Genomic DNA, 14,944 nt, shown 5'->3' with positions numbered 1-14,944 from the left:
AACCTTGTAGTTCTAAATAAAAAATTGAACCATGTGCCCCAAGGTTTTAATCTAATATCTGGTTCCTTGAATTGGGGCCAACTCTTCATTTTTTAAAGCATCAGCAGATTCTAAATACAAGTTTTGGCTACTTTCTTTTAGCATCTGACCTTGGTTCACTTAAACTAATTGTTATCCTTTCAGCAGATTTTGATTCTGAAGGGGAAAAAAAAACTATACTATAGAATATTAGAAGGATTTTTAAATTCTGAGTCCAATGTCCTTCATGTAAAATGTGCCTTTTCTGTATTACTTTCTCAAACATGATAGTAATTTATTTAAAACTACATATGAGTATATAATTTTTTTAAAGAACCAGGCCTCAAAAATATTAAATTGAAATACATTTATGACATATGAATCTTCTGATTTATAATTTTCATTTATTTATTCATGAATACTTACAGAGCTCCGTATATGTTCCAGGTAGATGCTAGGTGCCAAGGATTTGCAGAGAGACTTGAGTCCTCCTCTTGTGGAGCTGATAGTCTGGGGGGACATAGATATTTGTGGCTATGATGCCCTGTGCAATTCCACAGACGTTATACAAGTTATACACATTATAATAATAACATATAAATTCAGTGGCACTTTATATGTATAAGTTCTGCGTGGTTTTTTTCACTGACATTCATTGGTTTTAATACAAAAAGCAATCTCATGAAATAATTTAATTGTAGCAATCCTATTGTAAAAATCAAAAAACAAATTCAGTACCTTTACCCATGGTCACAGAGTTAGGAATCAGTCAGAGCTGGGATTTAAACCCTAATCTTCTGATCCTAGATCCTATTCTTTTCACTCTTCAACACCTTGTGTTGTGAGCCAAGCAAGATGGATGGTGAATTCGGTTTTCCCCACATGTGAGATGCTAACAGCTGATGACATCCAATGTGATTTTAGGAGGTCCACTCATAAGGAACCAGCAGTGCTGAATTCCAGGGCGAGACAGTGATGGCCTTTCAGTTAGTCGTTTTTCAGTCCTTTTGATTCATCAGTGAACCTTGGTTTGGGGCAAGCGTCCTTTGCGTCTCTCTAACCTAAAGAAGAGGGCTTAGGCTCAACAAGGCCAAGCAGTACTGTCAGGCTAGAATTTAATACTGTGGTTTCATTTTCATTGTATCTACTTTTTCTGTTATCTTTACCCGAGGTGGGAGTTACCAGCTTTCCATTTCTTGTAATGATGTAAAGTGCCATTTGCAGGTGCTGTAAATGTATTGAAATGTACAAGAGTTACAGCGTTAAATGACTTAGCAGTGGGGAGGGGCCAAGGGAAAGGGAGAGCGGGTGCACACGTGGCGAGAACATGGAAAGCCCCCGTGAAGAGCTGCGGATCCCTGCTCACTGTGGCTGTGCCTGGCCTCCGTGGGGTCTGGTTTCCTCTTTTGCCAACACCAAAGCACATTCACAAATGAATGATAGTTTCCAGGGAGTGCATGCAGGTGACTAAGGCGTTCTACCCCAGGTCTGCGGTAAGATGTTCTCTCTGTCTTGAGAGAGGAATTGGTTACTTCAGGATTCCCAAGGGAGGCTGTAACTACCTCCGACTCTACAGATGTGACCAGCAACACGTGGAAACTTCCGCTGTGCCAGGATTTCTGCCCTGTTCCCGGTGCAGCCTCATTGTTTTGACTTAGTTTGGAGTCTCCTTCTCATGCCCATAGGCTAAGGCTGAATGCCAAGACCTTCCTCCCAGAAAGGAGTATGTGTAACTTGAAAGTGATGGTCTCCATAATCTTCAATAAGATATGACATTTGGCTACAAATCAGTCAATAAAAGGAGAGCCTCTATGACTCTAGAAATAACTTTGGGTTATAATTTTCCATAAAAAATGTTTGCTTTTAAAAGTAGACATTGAACTTTCTGACAGAGTAAATTGAGATGTAATTATTTTTCACTAAACTGTTTGAAGAGGTATTTCTGACCCTGTTTTCTAAATTTCTAAAATAATTCTCTTTTCTAAATTTTGATCTTTAATCATTGTGACTTAGGTATTTCAGGAAGAGCCTGAGAATTGTGCTGATGGGTTTTATAAATTAATAGATGTCAAAACGAGAGTCACAAATTTCACATTAAAATTCCTTTTTCTGCTACAGTTATTCATTTCTAAGCCTGTCATCTCTAAAAAAGTATTCTTAGATTTTCAATCATATTTGACGGAGCTTATGTGCTCTGATTTCTGAGGTGAGGATATTTAAAAACTCACAGCTCTCCAAGAAGTAACACGAAAATGATGTCTGCTTTAAAAAAACAGAGGGGCAAGAATAAGACAACTACCCCACTTATAAATACAGTACAGACCCATGAAGGAACATCATAGAGCTACTGGAGGAAAACATTGGAAAAAATTGTCAGGGGGACAAAAACTGGCAGCAAAGTCAGTAAGGATGTATTGTCATCAAGGTCTCAAGCTTTAATCTTAGAACAGGAATAGTAATGGGCAGCCTGGGTGGAGCACTTACTGCATACTGAGTGTGCGGCTTGTGTTGTCAACAGCGAGACCCACTCAGTTTTCAAATAGGAAAGTGACAGGTGCCCTGGTGTGTTTATAACAGCTCACTCCAGTACAGGTGTATAAACTGGAGAACAGCAAAGAAACCAGTTAGGAAGCTACTGCGACAGTGCCGGCCAGAGATTAGTAGGGACTCAGCTTTCCTGGCTGCTCTCTGAAGGAAGGATTTTCACAAAAATATCCATTTTCTCTCTGGATGTTTGTGGAATGAATTTTTCCAAGGAGGTGCCTCTTGCTGTCTGTAAAGATCTGGGCGCCTTTTGTGCCAGCTCACTGACAAATCATTGTTTCGCGTCAGGTGCAGAGGGAGGAAATTACAGCTCTCAACTAGTGTTAGCATCCCAAACTCTGGCAATATCTGGGGTGGGGGCAATGAAATTGCTTTCTCTGTGAAATGTGCGTGGCAATCCTGGAGGCAGGACTTAAGCCTGGCGTGACTTATGGAAACTGCAAAGCAATTGAATCAGAGCCTCTCAACTGCCTTTGAAACAGAGCAGTCCTTTGGGGGGGACCTGTGACAGGGAGCTCATTGACATCTCCACCTAGTTCCCGTGACCCCCTCGGGGTTGCCAGGGTAATGCCATGAGGACAGGGGCAGATGCAAGTTCCAGAATCTTCAAAGATGGATTATCTCATTGATGTACACCATAATCAAGAGACAGGCAATGCCCAACTCAAGCCCAACTTAAAAAAGTAAGCTCTGACCGAGTTTTATATAATGAATATAAACACTTACAAACCCGTGTGGGCCAGCTGCTCCCCTACACCTGTTCGCATTCCATAATCAGCAGCAGAGACCCTACCAGGAAGAAAGAATCTACAAATGACAGCTTTGACCTTCAAACACGTGAATATCCTCCTTGTCACAAGTCCTTGAGAGCCTCCTTCACAAGCAGGTGCCAGGGCACCAGGGACTCCCCAAAACTCTAAGCTGAGAACTTCATCACACCTGTGGGAAGACAGAAACGTCAGCCCTGAGAAGACACCCGGACAAAAGGGAGCCCCAGGCACTGCTGCAGTTGTGGTCTCCGTTATTAAGCTGTTTTCTGGGGTACAAAGGCCAAGAGAGGGGTGAATATCCCCTAATAGCTGCCCTCTGCTTCTTGCAATTAATGCCTCACTGACACTCACCCCAGTTACGTTGAAATCATCCCCTTTTTAAAGCCGCCTCACTCTGTGTCAGTCTCTGTAATCCCGGGGAATATTGGCCTTGTCCATGGAACGTTCGGCGGCCGTGAAAGCTCCACAGTTACCGTTTTCCTGACTTTTTCCTGCGTCACCCACTTGAAGGGTGTTTCTCTCTTGCCACTTGATCAGTGGTTCTCCACTTGTTCCTGCTTCACTGCCCCTGAGGGACGTGCCACGTCATTAGCAGGGGCTGACCCCACAGTGATTCTGAAGGTGGGAAGAAACAGGGCTTTGGAAATTGGGCAAATTTAACGAGAAAGCAAAGCAGATCGACTGAGGGTCCCTCCAGGGTGCATATCCTCTCGCATCGCCCGGAAGAATCACTGTGCAGATGGTTGATAGGACTGTGTCCCTGAACTGGCTCGTCCCATAAAAAGTGGCAACCAGAGATGCTCGGTGGCTTAGGACCCACATCCAGGGTAACCAGAATGCCGCGTGCACACTGCACTGCAGCGGGCTCAGAGCCACGGTTGTCGGCCAGCTTTGCGGCCAGGTGGGAGGAGCACTGAGTTCAGAGTGGAATGGCCTTGGCTCAGGTCCCAGCTCTTCCGCTTAGCAGCTGTGTGATTTCAGGAGCCACTCGGTGTCTTTGATCCTGAATTTCCTCATCTATGCAACAAGATTCAAAATGTTCACCTGAGAGAGCTTCAAAAACATCTCTTAATCAATAGGAAATATATGACGTTTCTGTGAAAAATCACTTATAAAATCCCTCATTCAGAGTGATGTTCAGTAGAATAAAAAACATGTCCCAAAGCTCAGAATGCCAGCATGACAGGGACACACACAGGTCAAGGCTGTACATAATGTACGGTGCGTTTTCAGGCACTGCAGGGTCAAGTTTTTTAGAAGCTTCTGAAGTTGAATTTTTCTTCCCTTTCTCATATGAATAAAATTGTGCACATAAAATGACTAAAATCGTCTCCCTGAACGAGCAAGATGAACTCACTGGGGAACCCCCTGAACATCAGGGGGCCTGTTCTAGGCACTAAAACATCACATATATACATATGCATAGGATATATAGAGATACACATATAGGTGCACAAATATATATATATATATACATATATATATATATTAGGATGCAAACATCAATTCCATTATGAAAAGAGAAAGAGATGTTGTTATAGGTAAAGGCAATTATATGACATTTATTGCCAAGATCATCACCCTTTTGAATCCTGCAAAATTTCCAATTGGATTAGTTGCAGTAAAAAGTGGCCATTTGAAGAGTTCAGAGATGAGCAACTCTTGAAAAGGATCAATAAGTGTTCACATTTAGATTTCAGTTTGTTCAGAAATAACACAGTTCGTGCGTCTAGATTCTTGTTTGCACCCGATCCCCGAGTCTCTTGTCCTTGAAGCATCACGTGCTCCCTTTGGCTGCCTCTGTCCAGGGCACTGGAGAATGACAGTGACCAGTGACCACTGCGGCCACTGTGCCTGAACTTCTGGGGCATTCTACTACTCTATGGCCCATGCGGTAATGTGAAGTGTCTCCCTTGCTTTAGTGCTGTAGCAATAAATAGTTTATATGGACCTAATAAAATGCAGTGCTTCAAAGAACCAGAAGAGAAGTCTGAGCAGAAAACAAAGAAAGTTCGGAGACTCTGCATGCCCTAGTGAGTTCATCTTCCTTCTTTCAGGGAGATGATTGTAGTCACTTTACATGCACAATTTTATTCATATGAGAAAGGGAGGAAAAATTCAAGTTCAGAAGCTTCTAAAACACTTGAACCTGCAGTGCCTCAAAACGTACTGCACATTATGTGCAGCCTTGACCTGCGTCCCTGTCACTCCAGCAGCTTTTCTGTTGAATAGGGTTTTTTTTTTTCCCTCCTTTTTTAATATCTGGGAGCTTTGGCATTTTTAACAGACTGCATCATTTTGGAGTAACGTTCTCTTGAGGTGGGCAACTGAGATCTATAATTATATCCTGTGGAAAATGATGGTGGTATGAGGGGTGGGGGAGGAGGTTGTTGAATCACAAAACCATGTTTCCTATTCAGGAAAAAAATGACAGTGTGCAGGATGTTCAATTTCCTTCTGCTCTGAGCCCATGGAGAGTGTAGCGTCTTGAAGTGGGGAAGTCATTGGTATTCACTGGAGCTTGCCTGGTTGCATTTTTATTGTTTCAGAGACTTATTACTCTTTCAGAGTGGTTCCCAGGTCTGCTGCCTTCTCTCAGTATATATGAGCTAAGGCAGTCAGAGGAAACACTTTAATTACATTTTAAGTAGAATAAAAGCATAAGTATATTTATGAAAATTCTAACAGAAGGTGCAGTGAGACCATTAACTTAAATCCCAAAAATACATAAAGTGTTTTTTTCATAATAGAAAGTCCGTAGTTGGTGTGCTAAATTGTACCTACATATTAAAAATCTGCCCTAAACACTAAATATTGCCTAAATGTGCATTCTGTATTCAAAATTCCTCCTATGAAAAGTGTACTGGGAGCACAGGCCATCATCATCTGCCTCCCAAGCTTGTCCTTAAGTTGCTGCTCCCAGGACGGGAAGTCCTCAGATGCTAAATGATGATTTTAGCCCTGGCTCCCTCAGCCATCCTTTTGTTCCCCCTCACTGGGCCTCTTTTTCACAATGATGCCTGAGCTTTGGTTGAATTTGATTTTAGTGAGCCTGCTTGTAAGTGTGTCAAGGAAAAACTCTTGAGGTGAGAGGTAGAGGAGGAGTTGGAGGTTGCGCTTAAACTTGACCTTAAGGGTTTGTCTCAGGCACAGAAAGATACGAGGAGCAAATGAGCACAGTTTCCCCTGAGAGCCCAGAAGCCAGTCGTTGGCATGTGCTCAGAAAATCCTGACTCCTTCAAGGAACAAAATTTTTTCTGTCTCTGCACCAGGAGGATTCAAAACCTGGTTGGCCTTACTTTCAACAAATTTGATAATAACCATTCTTCTCTAGACATGACATAAATTATGTGGTGATTACTTATTTCCCAAGAATATTGGTTCAGAGTAGAATTCTTCTCAAAGCATTTAATAATTCAATTTATGTAATTTTAAAGGAACATGTATAACTTTTGACCTCTTACAAATAAAAAATGATCGCTGAAGAACCTTTTGTTCTTGCCCAGAGAAAAATGCACTGGAGAAAATCTCATAAAATGTGCATTGACTTTGCTTAATTTATTAAAAGATATTTAAAAGCCAGAAAGTATGTGAAAAGGGACATAATAGAGTAATAATTGCACAGCAAAATTACAGATAACCCAAGGAACCAGACTTTCCTCGGGCATATTTTGCTGGTGGGTTTATTAGTGCGTATCTGCCCATATCTTGGTCTGAAAAATAAAAGGGGAGGGGTGGATTTACAGGGTCATCAGGGAAGCCTCAGTCTCTCCAGGGAAGGAAGAATGAAGTATGTCTGCCACCCCTGGAGTCGCACGTCCATGCCAGGTATGAAATAGTATTCTCCGGTATTGCAGACCTGTGTTTCTGCCCCAGTTACTATGCTTGCTCTGAGAATTCCAACCAGAAGAACAGCCAGGCAGACACAAAGTGAAAGATCCATGCATCATGTCATGGCTTCTCTGAGTACCCAACGGCTCTAGAGCTATAGACACACTGTGTATTTTCTAACTAGAAATTTAAACAGTTGATGTTTTTCCTACTTTAAGCATAAGAGGGAATATAAATTCTAAGGTAAATATTTTCTGAAATATTTTGAAAGTGTATACTATCAAAAAGCCATAACATTTTAAACTGGATCCATCTTAGAAAAAAAAAATTTTTTTTTAAATCTTCATAACAAAAGGAAACAAAAGCCAAGGCAAACAACCTAGAAAGGCCTTCCCTTCTTTCTCTGGGCTCCCATAAGTATATTACTTATTTTCCAAGCCAAGGATAGGAACACCTGGTCTTAATAATGCAAATGTGTTCATGAGCAGATTGGCTATATAATTGGAAACAAAACTTCCAGAAAATGAAGGACACGGTCACCATATCCGTGGGGAGTCAGGAGACTGTGGCATTCATCTGTGAAGGTGCTAGCTATCTGATGTTTCTCTCAGAGCACCTCTTGTTTTGCTTTTGTCTAAAAAAAAAAAAATACATTTGCCATTCACTATTCACATACTTCCTGGACAGAAAACCGGGAGGCTCATTGCAAAAACTCCAGCTGCTCCTACGATTGCTTTGTCCATGCAATTAACACATTATCAGAAGAAAAATTCCTCTTTTATACAAGTAATCAATAGTTAAAGTTTACTTGACATCTTTTATATTCTGCTGTAAACCTTTATTTAGAGACAAGAAGATAGGACCTAGGTCTGGAAATCAATTGTTGGCCATGTGTATTCAAGTAGCTTTAATGCTGTTTTCTCCTCAGAGTCATTGTCAGGATCGAGGTGGTAGAGAAAGAGCAGTGGATTATGAGTCAGAAAGCATCGAGGTCTGACCCGGGCTGTGTTCGGAGCTGTGGAGGTGTCCGTCTCCATCTCGTGTCCCTCAGCTGGAGAGTGGGAAGGTCATCCCTCCCTCCGTGCCCAGCTCTGCACTAGTGAGGACCAGTTGAGATGACAGTTCGGTCATCTGCAGACACTTGTTGAGGCCCACTACAGCTCATTATGTGCAGCATCATAATTAGTGCTCAGAAATAGATAACACTTGGGCACCACCCTTGTGAAAACACCCTGGGACCTGTTGTGCTCAGATGAAATGAGAGGGGTTATTATTTCACTTGTCGATTATGTCTGTTTCCTGGTCGCCAATTAAATGAAAACAATAAAATCCTCTGTCCGGAGTGGGAAGGGCTCTGGCTTGGGTGATCGTGGAGCGTTTTCTCTGTGACTTGAAGCTGTGGGTTTACTGGAAGACTGCAGGGTCTCTCTCAAAGTCAATTACCTTCTTCCCTTTTCCTGCAAAAAACAAGAACTTTTTAAATGGGTGGATGAGGCAGAAGGAAGTAAAATTGGTAATTAAATTCATGACAAACTCAAAGTAGAATTAAATTGTTGAAAGTCAAATAATAGTTATTACTCAACTGTAAAATGATTGTCATTCATAGAGTAACAAAGACACTATTCAGAAAAAGAGTATCTGACTTTAAAGTCCCTAAAGCTATTTTTAAATGTATATTGTGTAGCAGAATAGAAGTTACATGTTTGAATAAATCCCCTGATTATATACAGGCCTTGTTCTGGATGGAATTAACGAGTGACTTTCACTGCTAGTGTTTTTATTGACTTAATTTATTAATGACCCGAAAATGTTTTATTTGTATTTGTCCTACATCAAACATTATTTTACTCTTGAAGTAGCAATGCATAGTATGAATCTATTAATATTCTACATATATTCTAATCTGTATAGTATGTCTGATCCTGCTCTGTCCCCATGTTTTTTCAAATGATGAATATAGTGTAAAAATTATTATGATAATAAAGTGTCAACTGTGATCACAACTAAGGGACATTAAGATGGGCAATGTAAACCTCTTAGCTGTTAGGTTTGCTGTGTTACCTTTTCACTCTTACATGCTGGAGAATGGTGTCTGCTCCTGCTGCTTTGTTTGGGGACGTACTAAGGACAAGATCCGAAGCCCAAGAGCAGGACAGACCTGGGATTGGGCTCTTACAGCCAGTCTGTGCTGAGAGCCGGACCCTGTGGTAATGGTGGTATCAGTCCCCAGCAGGTCACATACAAAAGACACGGACTTTACAAACTACACTGGAATGAAACCTGCAAACTGTGGACAAGCAGGTTTTCCAAGTCTTAGAATGCTTCACACACTTAAGCTGCAGAAATAAAGCTTGATTTGGAGGTCAAAACCAAAGCATACTGTAACCACACCCTGCAGTTTTTTTATTCATTCAATGATTAATTATTGGATTTCTACCATGAGGCATAGGTGCGAGGTAAACAAAAATGATGAACGTGCAGTCCCCGCTCTCAGGAGTGCACAGCCTGGTGGCAGGGACAGAGACAGAAACAACAGAGGGTGCCCAGCACCGTCCACTGCACGGTCAGGGTGCCGGACACGTGCAGGCAGGCAGAGTGGAGCGCGGAGACCCCCACACTGGCGAGCAGTTAGTCCTGCTGCAGCAGTGCTGAGGAGCAATTTACCTAACGACAGAGAGCTGCACCCATAAAAAGGAATAAATACGTTCTGTCGAACCACAGGCAAATCACAGAATACTGTAAGTGGTGGAAGTGGCCAGGAAGGCTCGAGATTGGGGAGTAAGAAGAGTTGCAGTCCTGAAGAGAGAACCTGGAAAGCCACCCTGGGGCGTGTCTGACGTCCCTGATGCCACATTCTCTGACCCTAACACATTCCAGAATGGTGCTTTGGTTCTTCTCTTCTTTCTTTATCGCTTCTTCCTTCCCTTCTCCTCCTCTTTCCCGGTGGATTCCTCTGAGAAGTATTAATGTGGCAAAGATAAGAAATCAGTTTGATTGACTCCTGCTTGTGACCGCCCTTTTCCTGTAACCCCCTCATGTAGGTGACTACAGAAAGGTAAAACATAACATGGACTGAAGTGGAAGTAAAAGTCCCAGGTATTTTTTTCTTTTTTTTACCTGTCCACTGATAGAGGACATTTTCATTATAACTTCAACAGAAAAAAAACATCTAATAACCTGAAGATTAAAGACCCCAGGCGTAATAATGCCAAATCCTTAAATAAATGAACACTGAAGCTCCTTTAAAAATGAAGAGAAAACTCTGGCAGAGGATATTACAGGATTTTAGCCTTGGAGTCATAAAGTCTTAGCTTACCTACTTTCACAGTTTTAACCAAAAATAACCTTCTTTCAGTTAGCAATTAGGGGAGAAAAAGATATCTTTATATCTCTTATAAGAATATTGAGAATGGTAATACAAGAAACTGAGAGAATGTTAATTTTTCTGTATTGAATATTCAGGTAGGATAGGGGTGAGCAAGTGACCGTTTTCACTCGATTGTACAGATCAGTCATGGGTTCGCTCTTCGTCCTTCATCCCTGTGTTTGTAAGATAGTAACTAAAGGAAAACAAAGTTTAGAAAAAGCTAAATGAAATATCTAAGATGTAAAGTAACCAAAGCTAGGAAAGGACACAACAAAAAAAGAAAACTACAGACCAATATCCCTTATGAATATAGATGCAAAAATCCTCAATAAAATAATAGCAAACCGAATTCAACAGCACATCAAAAAAATAATCCACCATGACCAAGTGGGCTTCATCCCCAAGATGCAAGGTTGGTTCAACATAGACAAAAAAAGAAAAAAAAAAAGGTGTAAAGTAGTTCAATAATCCCTTATCTCATTCCCGAGGACATTGTTTTCTTCTTGACCCTTGCTCTACAATTTTTTAAAGAATGTCCTCCATTGTTACCATCCCTCTGTTTACTGCACAAAATTGTAATTCTTAGTGTCACTTTCTCTTCCTTCTAGAGCTTCTTTGAAGGGCAGTCTGCACCGTGGGACTCGGCTAAGAAAGACGAGAACAGAATGAAGAACAGATACGGGAATATCATTGCATGTAAGTGTCAACGGTGTCACTGTGCCATTGCAGAGCTTTCTCTTCACATCTCATAAGATTGACCACCAGGCCTGTGAAGTGAGAATTTACAGTGCAATTACTGTCTCCCTCCTGCTGGAAGAGCTGGTGTTACGCTTGTGCTAAAGAAAGGAAAAATCATGTGAATATCCACACTTCGCCACTGTGCTCTTGCTGTGGGCCTTGTTTTACTTTAGATTTCAGGTTTGGGTGACATAGGTAATGTAAAATGCTGGGAAGGAAAATGCGTTTTAGGTGGAGTAAACATAATAGTCCTAATGCTTCCCAGCTGCTCCATGAGGATGAATGGAAATCATGCTGCACAGCACGCCTTAGTGCAAGGGGCTCGGGGTGCTCTGCCAACATTAACTCATTAATCCTCTGGACGCCGGGTTAGGCAGGTCAGGAACAGCCCCATTTTAAGGACAGGCAACTGAAACTCAGAAGTTAAATGATGGTCCCCATATCACAACACTCATTAGCAAAAGAACTAAGATTATAGCTCAGAAATTCCCAGTGCCTGTGAAACTGAATGTTACCAATCCATAATGCCGTGGATGGGTTTTACGTCCAGCCCAAGCTCATTAATGTTCCATAACAATGCTGCAAGGCGTGGGAGATTGATGCACCCCCTTCTCCCGGGCTCACCCCACTCATCCCCCGAGTTAAACTGCTCTAAGTCATGCATGACTGCATCAGGGTACTGAAAGGCCCACTGCCGTAGCCTAACAGACTTAGTACTATTTATAAAGATATGTAAATTTAAAACAACAACAACAGAAACAATGTGGATTGGGCCTAGAGAACATCTAGCTCATTGTGTCTTATTACTTATGAGAGAACAAACTTGGAAGGTTTGGATATTCCAGGGGAGCAATATGTTAGCTTTATTGATTGTGAAAGTGCTGTTACATTTCATTTGCCTGAGTTAACATTGCTTAGTGTGACAGTGCAGATCCTGTAGCAGGGCTGCTCCACAGAATTCCCTTTGATTGCAGACATGTTCTGCACCCGTGCTGTCCCGTACAGTAGCCACCAGCCACAGGAGGCTGCTGAGCACGTGGAATGTGGCGGATATGACAGGGGAACTGAATTTTCAATTTTATTTAGTTCTAATTATTTTGAGTTTAAGTAGATTACAGTGTGTTTTAGAAAAAGAAAAGAGGGGGAGCTTACATATAATATAAAATGTTCCAACTGAGCATGTTCTGTTTTACCTTTGACCACCAAGAAACCCAGACCATCAGTTTTGCAGGGTACAAATGCTAGCGTCATGTGTTCTGTTGGTTGGCTTGAAAGCATGCTGTATTTACTTAGTGCTTGAGTGGTCCTTTGTAGATAGGAGACGCTGCCCTGAGGTCAAGGGTTGATTGCCCCTTGGTGAATGCCGTCAGCATTTGTGGGCCCTTTTCTTGGTACTGGACACTGAGGATGCAGAGGTCATGGAGATGAAATGTTGTCACTGCCGCCAGGACAGAGCAGCCCGGACAGATGTCAGGTGGCTGCAGTCCAGCGTGATGACACGGGGCTCTGTCGGAGCTGTGTATACAGTGCTCTGGAGGCTCAGAGAAGGAGAACGCGATTTCTTGATCTATACAGACCCTTCCAAGTTCCTTAGTGTTCTCTGGGAGCCCACTAAAGCCTTGCCCTATTAGAAGAATCCAGATTTCTCCTAATGGCTTACAGGATCCTTTCCAGGAGTTCCTTCAACTCTACAGCAAACTCACAGAGATTCACAGAGGTAAAGTGAGGACTTCCCTTCACATACCAAGTGGAAGGGGACATCGATGAGCCTCTGTCCTGCAGTCGCTGTAACAACACCAACGTGGGCCTCGTGCTGAGCACAGGGACCAGGTCTTAGCTGTGCTCCGAGATCCAGCTGGCCTTTGCCCAGTATGCCTCTGAGTCTGCTTCTTCCTAGTGCACAGTTTAATATCTGCTCTTGGTAGACACGTGACAAATCATTTTGAATAATTAGTGAAAAAATAATAAACTTTATCATTTGCTGAGCACTTACGAATGGTGTGCTGGACACCACTCTAAGCACTTTTCACATATTAACTCACCTCACTCCCTATAACGACACCACAAAATAGGTAATATATAATATTATTGTATCTATTTTACAGGTGAGGAAATTGAGGCATAAAGAGGGTAAAATGGTTACACAGTTAGTAAGATGGGGAGGCAGGATTCCAACCCAGGAGCATTTTTTATAACCACTGCATCATGATCTTCACCGGCCAGTGTCAGGGACGAGAGGCAGGAAGGTGACATTAGCCCCTTCCTCTCCATCCTTCATCTCCCCGGGCCTCCCCAAATAACATACAACTTGAGTGAAAGCGGTGCACTCAAAGGTAGCTCCAAGGTAAGTCCTCTCCCCTCAGCTGGCCCCCAAGGCCCCTGTAGAGAAATTCTGGAGCAGCCACTGTTAGGGTTAGGTGCTTCCCGCAGAAGTTCTGTTCTGATGGCTTCATGGCTATTGCCTAAGAAGAACAGTGGGGACGGGGTCTAATTTATGTTTAATTGTTAACCTGTTATCACTGATTGTCACCTTGCTCAGGATGGGCACAGAGAGGAGCGGGAGGGGCCTGCCTGTGTCCTGCCTGCTCCGGGAAGGTGGATGGCTGACCGAGGGGCCTGGGTGGCACAGTTGGATATGCACTGGGAAATCAATAAAAATGTACACCATCTTTTTTTGTGAAGACATTTAAAAACTGCAAATACTATACAAATAGAAAATATTTTGACATTGCCAAGTACCATCCTCATTTTCAAGTTGACACATGGAGAGATGAAGTGGCTTGCCCATGATCACATAAGTAGGTAGTTGTCCCTTCCTGATACGAAAAAACTGTTTCTCTAATTATTTTTTATTGATACATAATAATTGTACATATTCAAGGATTACATGTTAAATCTTGAAACAAGCACACAACGTACAATGATCAAATCAGGGTAACTGGGACAAGATTCACCTGAAACATTCATCATTGCTTTATGTTGGGAGCATTTGAAAACTTCTAGCTATTCTGAAATACAGTAAACTATCATCAACTGTAGTTGCTCCATTGTACCACTGAACACCAGAGCTTCTTCCTTCTATTAAACAGAATTACCCCTTCACCAACATCTCTTCATTACCCCATCCCACCACCCAGATCAATCTCTAGTAGCCACCATTCTATTCACTACTTCCTTGAGATCAATTTTTTTTTAGGTCCCATATTTCAGTGTGAAAATGAAATATTTGTCTTTCTGTGCCTGGTTTATTTCACTTAAAATAATGTCCTCCAGATCTATCCATGTTTCTGCAAATGACAAAATTTCCTTCTTCTTCTGATTCTCTAATTATTTAGAAAAATTTTCTTTTAGGGACCCTGATGGAGGCATAGTCCCTGCAGGCAAACATGGGGTGGCCCTATGAAGTTTCAGGCTCCCCGCGGCCCCACAAGTGGGTTCTCTCCTTTCAAGTTCTTACCCAGCTTCCCGCCTACCTTGCCCTTCTGGGCACTTGGTGTGCAGCTGTGAACATTGCGTCCCACTCCTCTACCTGACTTCTCATCACAGCTGGGCAGAGAGTATGTGCATAAATAGACCCAATAATCCATCTCTTCATTCATCAGATATTTATTGATCGATTACTGTTTGCCAGACTGTGCAAGGCACTGCTACAAAAAGATGATTAAACAGACACAGA

The 14,944-nt window shown here is 42.1% G+C and overlaps 1 protein-coding gene across 5 annotated transcripts in view; it reads left to right on the top strand.

The window, feature by feature from the left end:
* Positions 1 to 14,944, top strand: part of PTPRM (protein tyrosine phosphatase receptor type M) — a 773,614-nt gene that overhangs the window by 660,842 nt on the left and 97,828 nt on the right. For all 5 annotated transcript variants that reach the window (XM_045527889.1, XM_045527892.1, XM_045527891.1 and 2 more), the window contains one exon: positions 11,139 to 11,226. In XM_045527889.1, coding sequence (XP_045383845.1) covers positions 11,139 to 11,226 — 88 coding nt within the window. The remainder of the gene's footprint in view (positions 1 to 11,138; positions 11,227 to 14,944) is intronic.

Source organism: Lemur catta, chromosome 16 (genome assembly GCF_020740605.2).
Source record: "Lemur catta isolate mLemCat1 chromosome 16, mLemCat1.pri, whole genome shotgun sequence".
Taxonomy (NCBI): domain Eukaryota; kingdom Metazoa; phylum Chordata; class Mammalia; order Primates; family Lemuridae; genus Lemur; species Lemur catta.
This window is presented reverse-complemented; position numbering and strand designations above follow the sequence as displayed.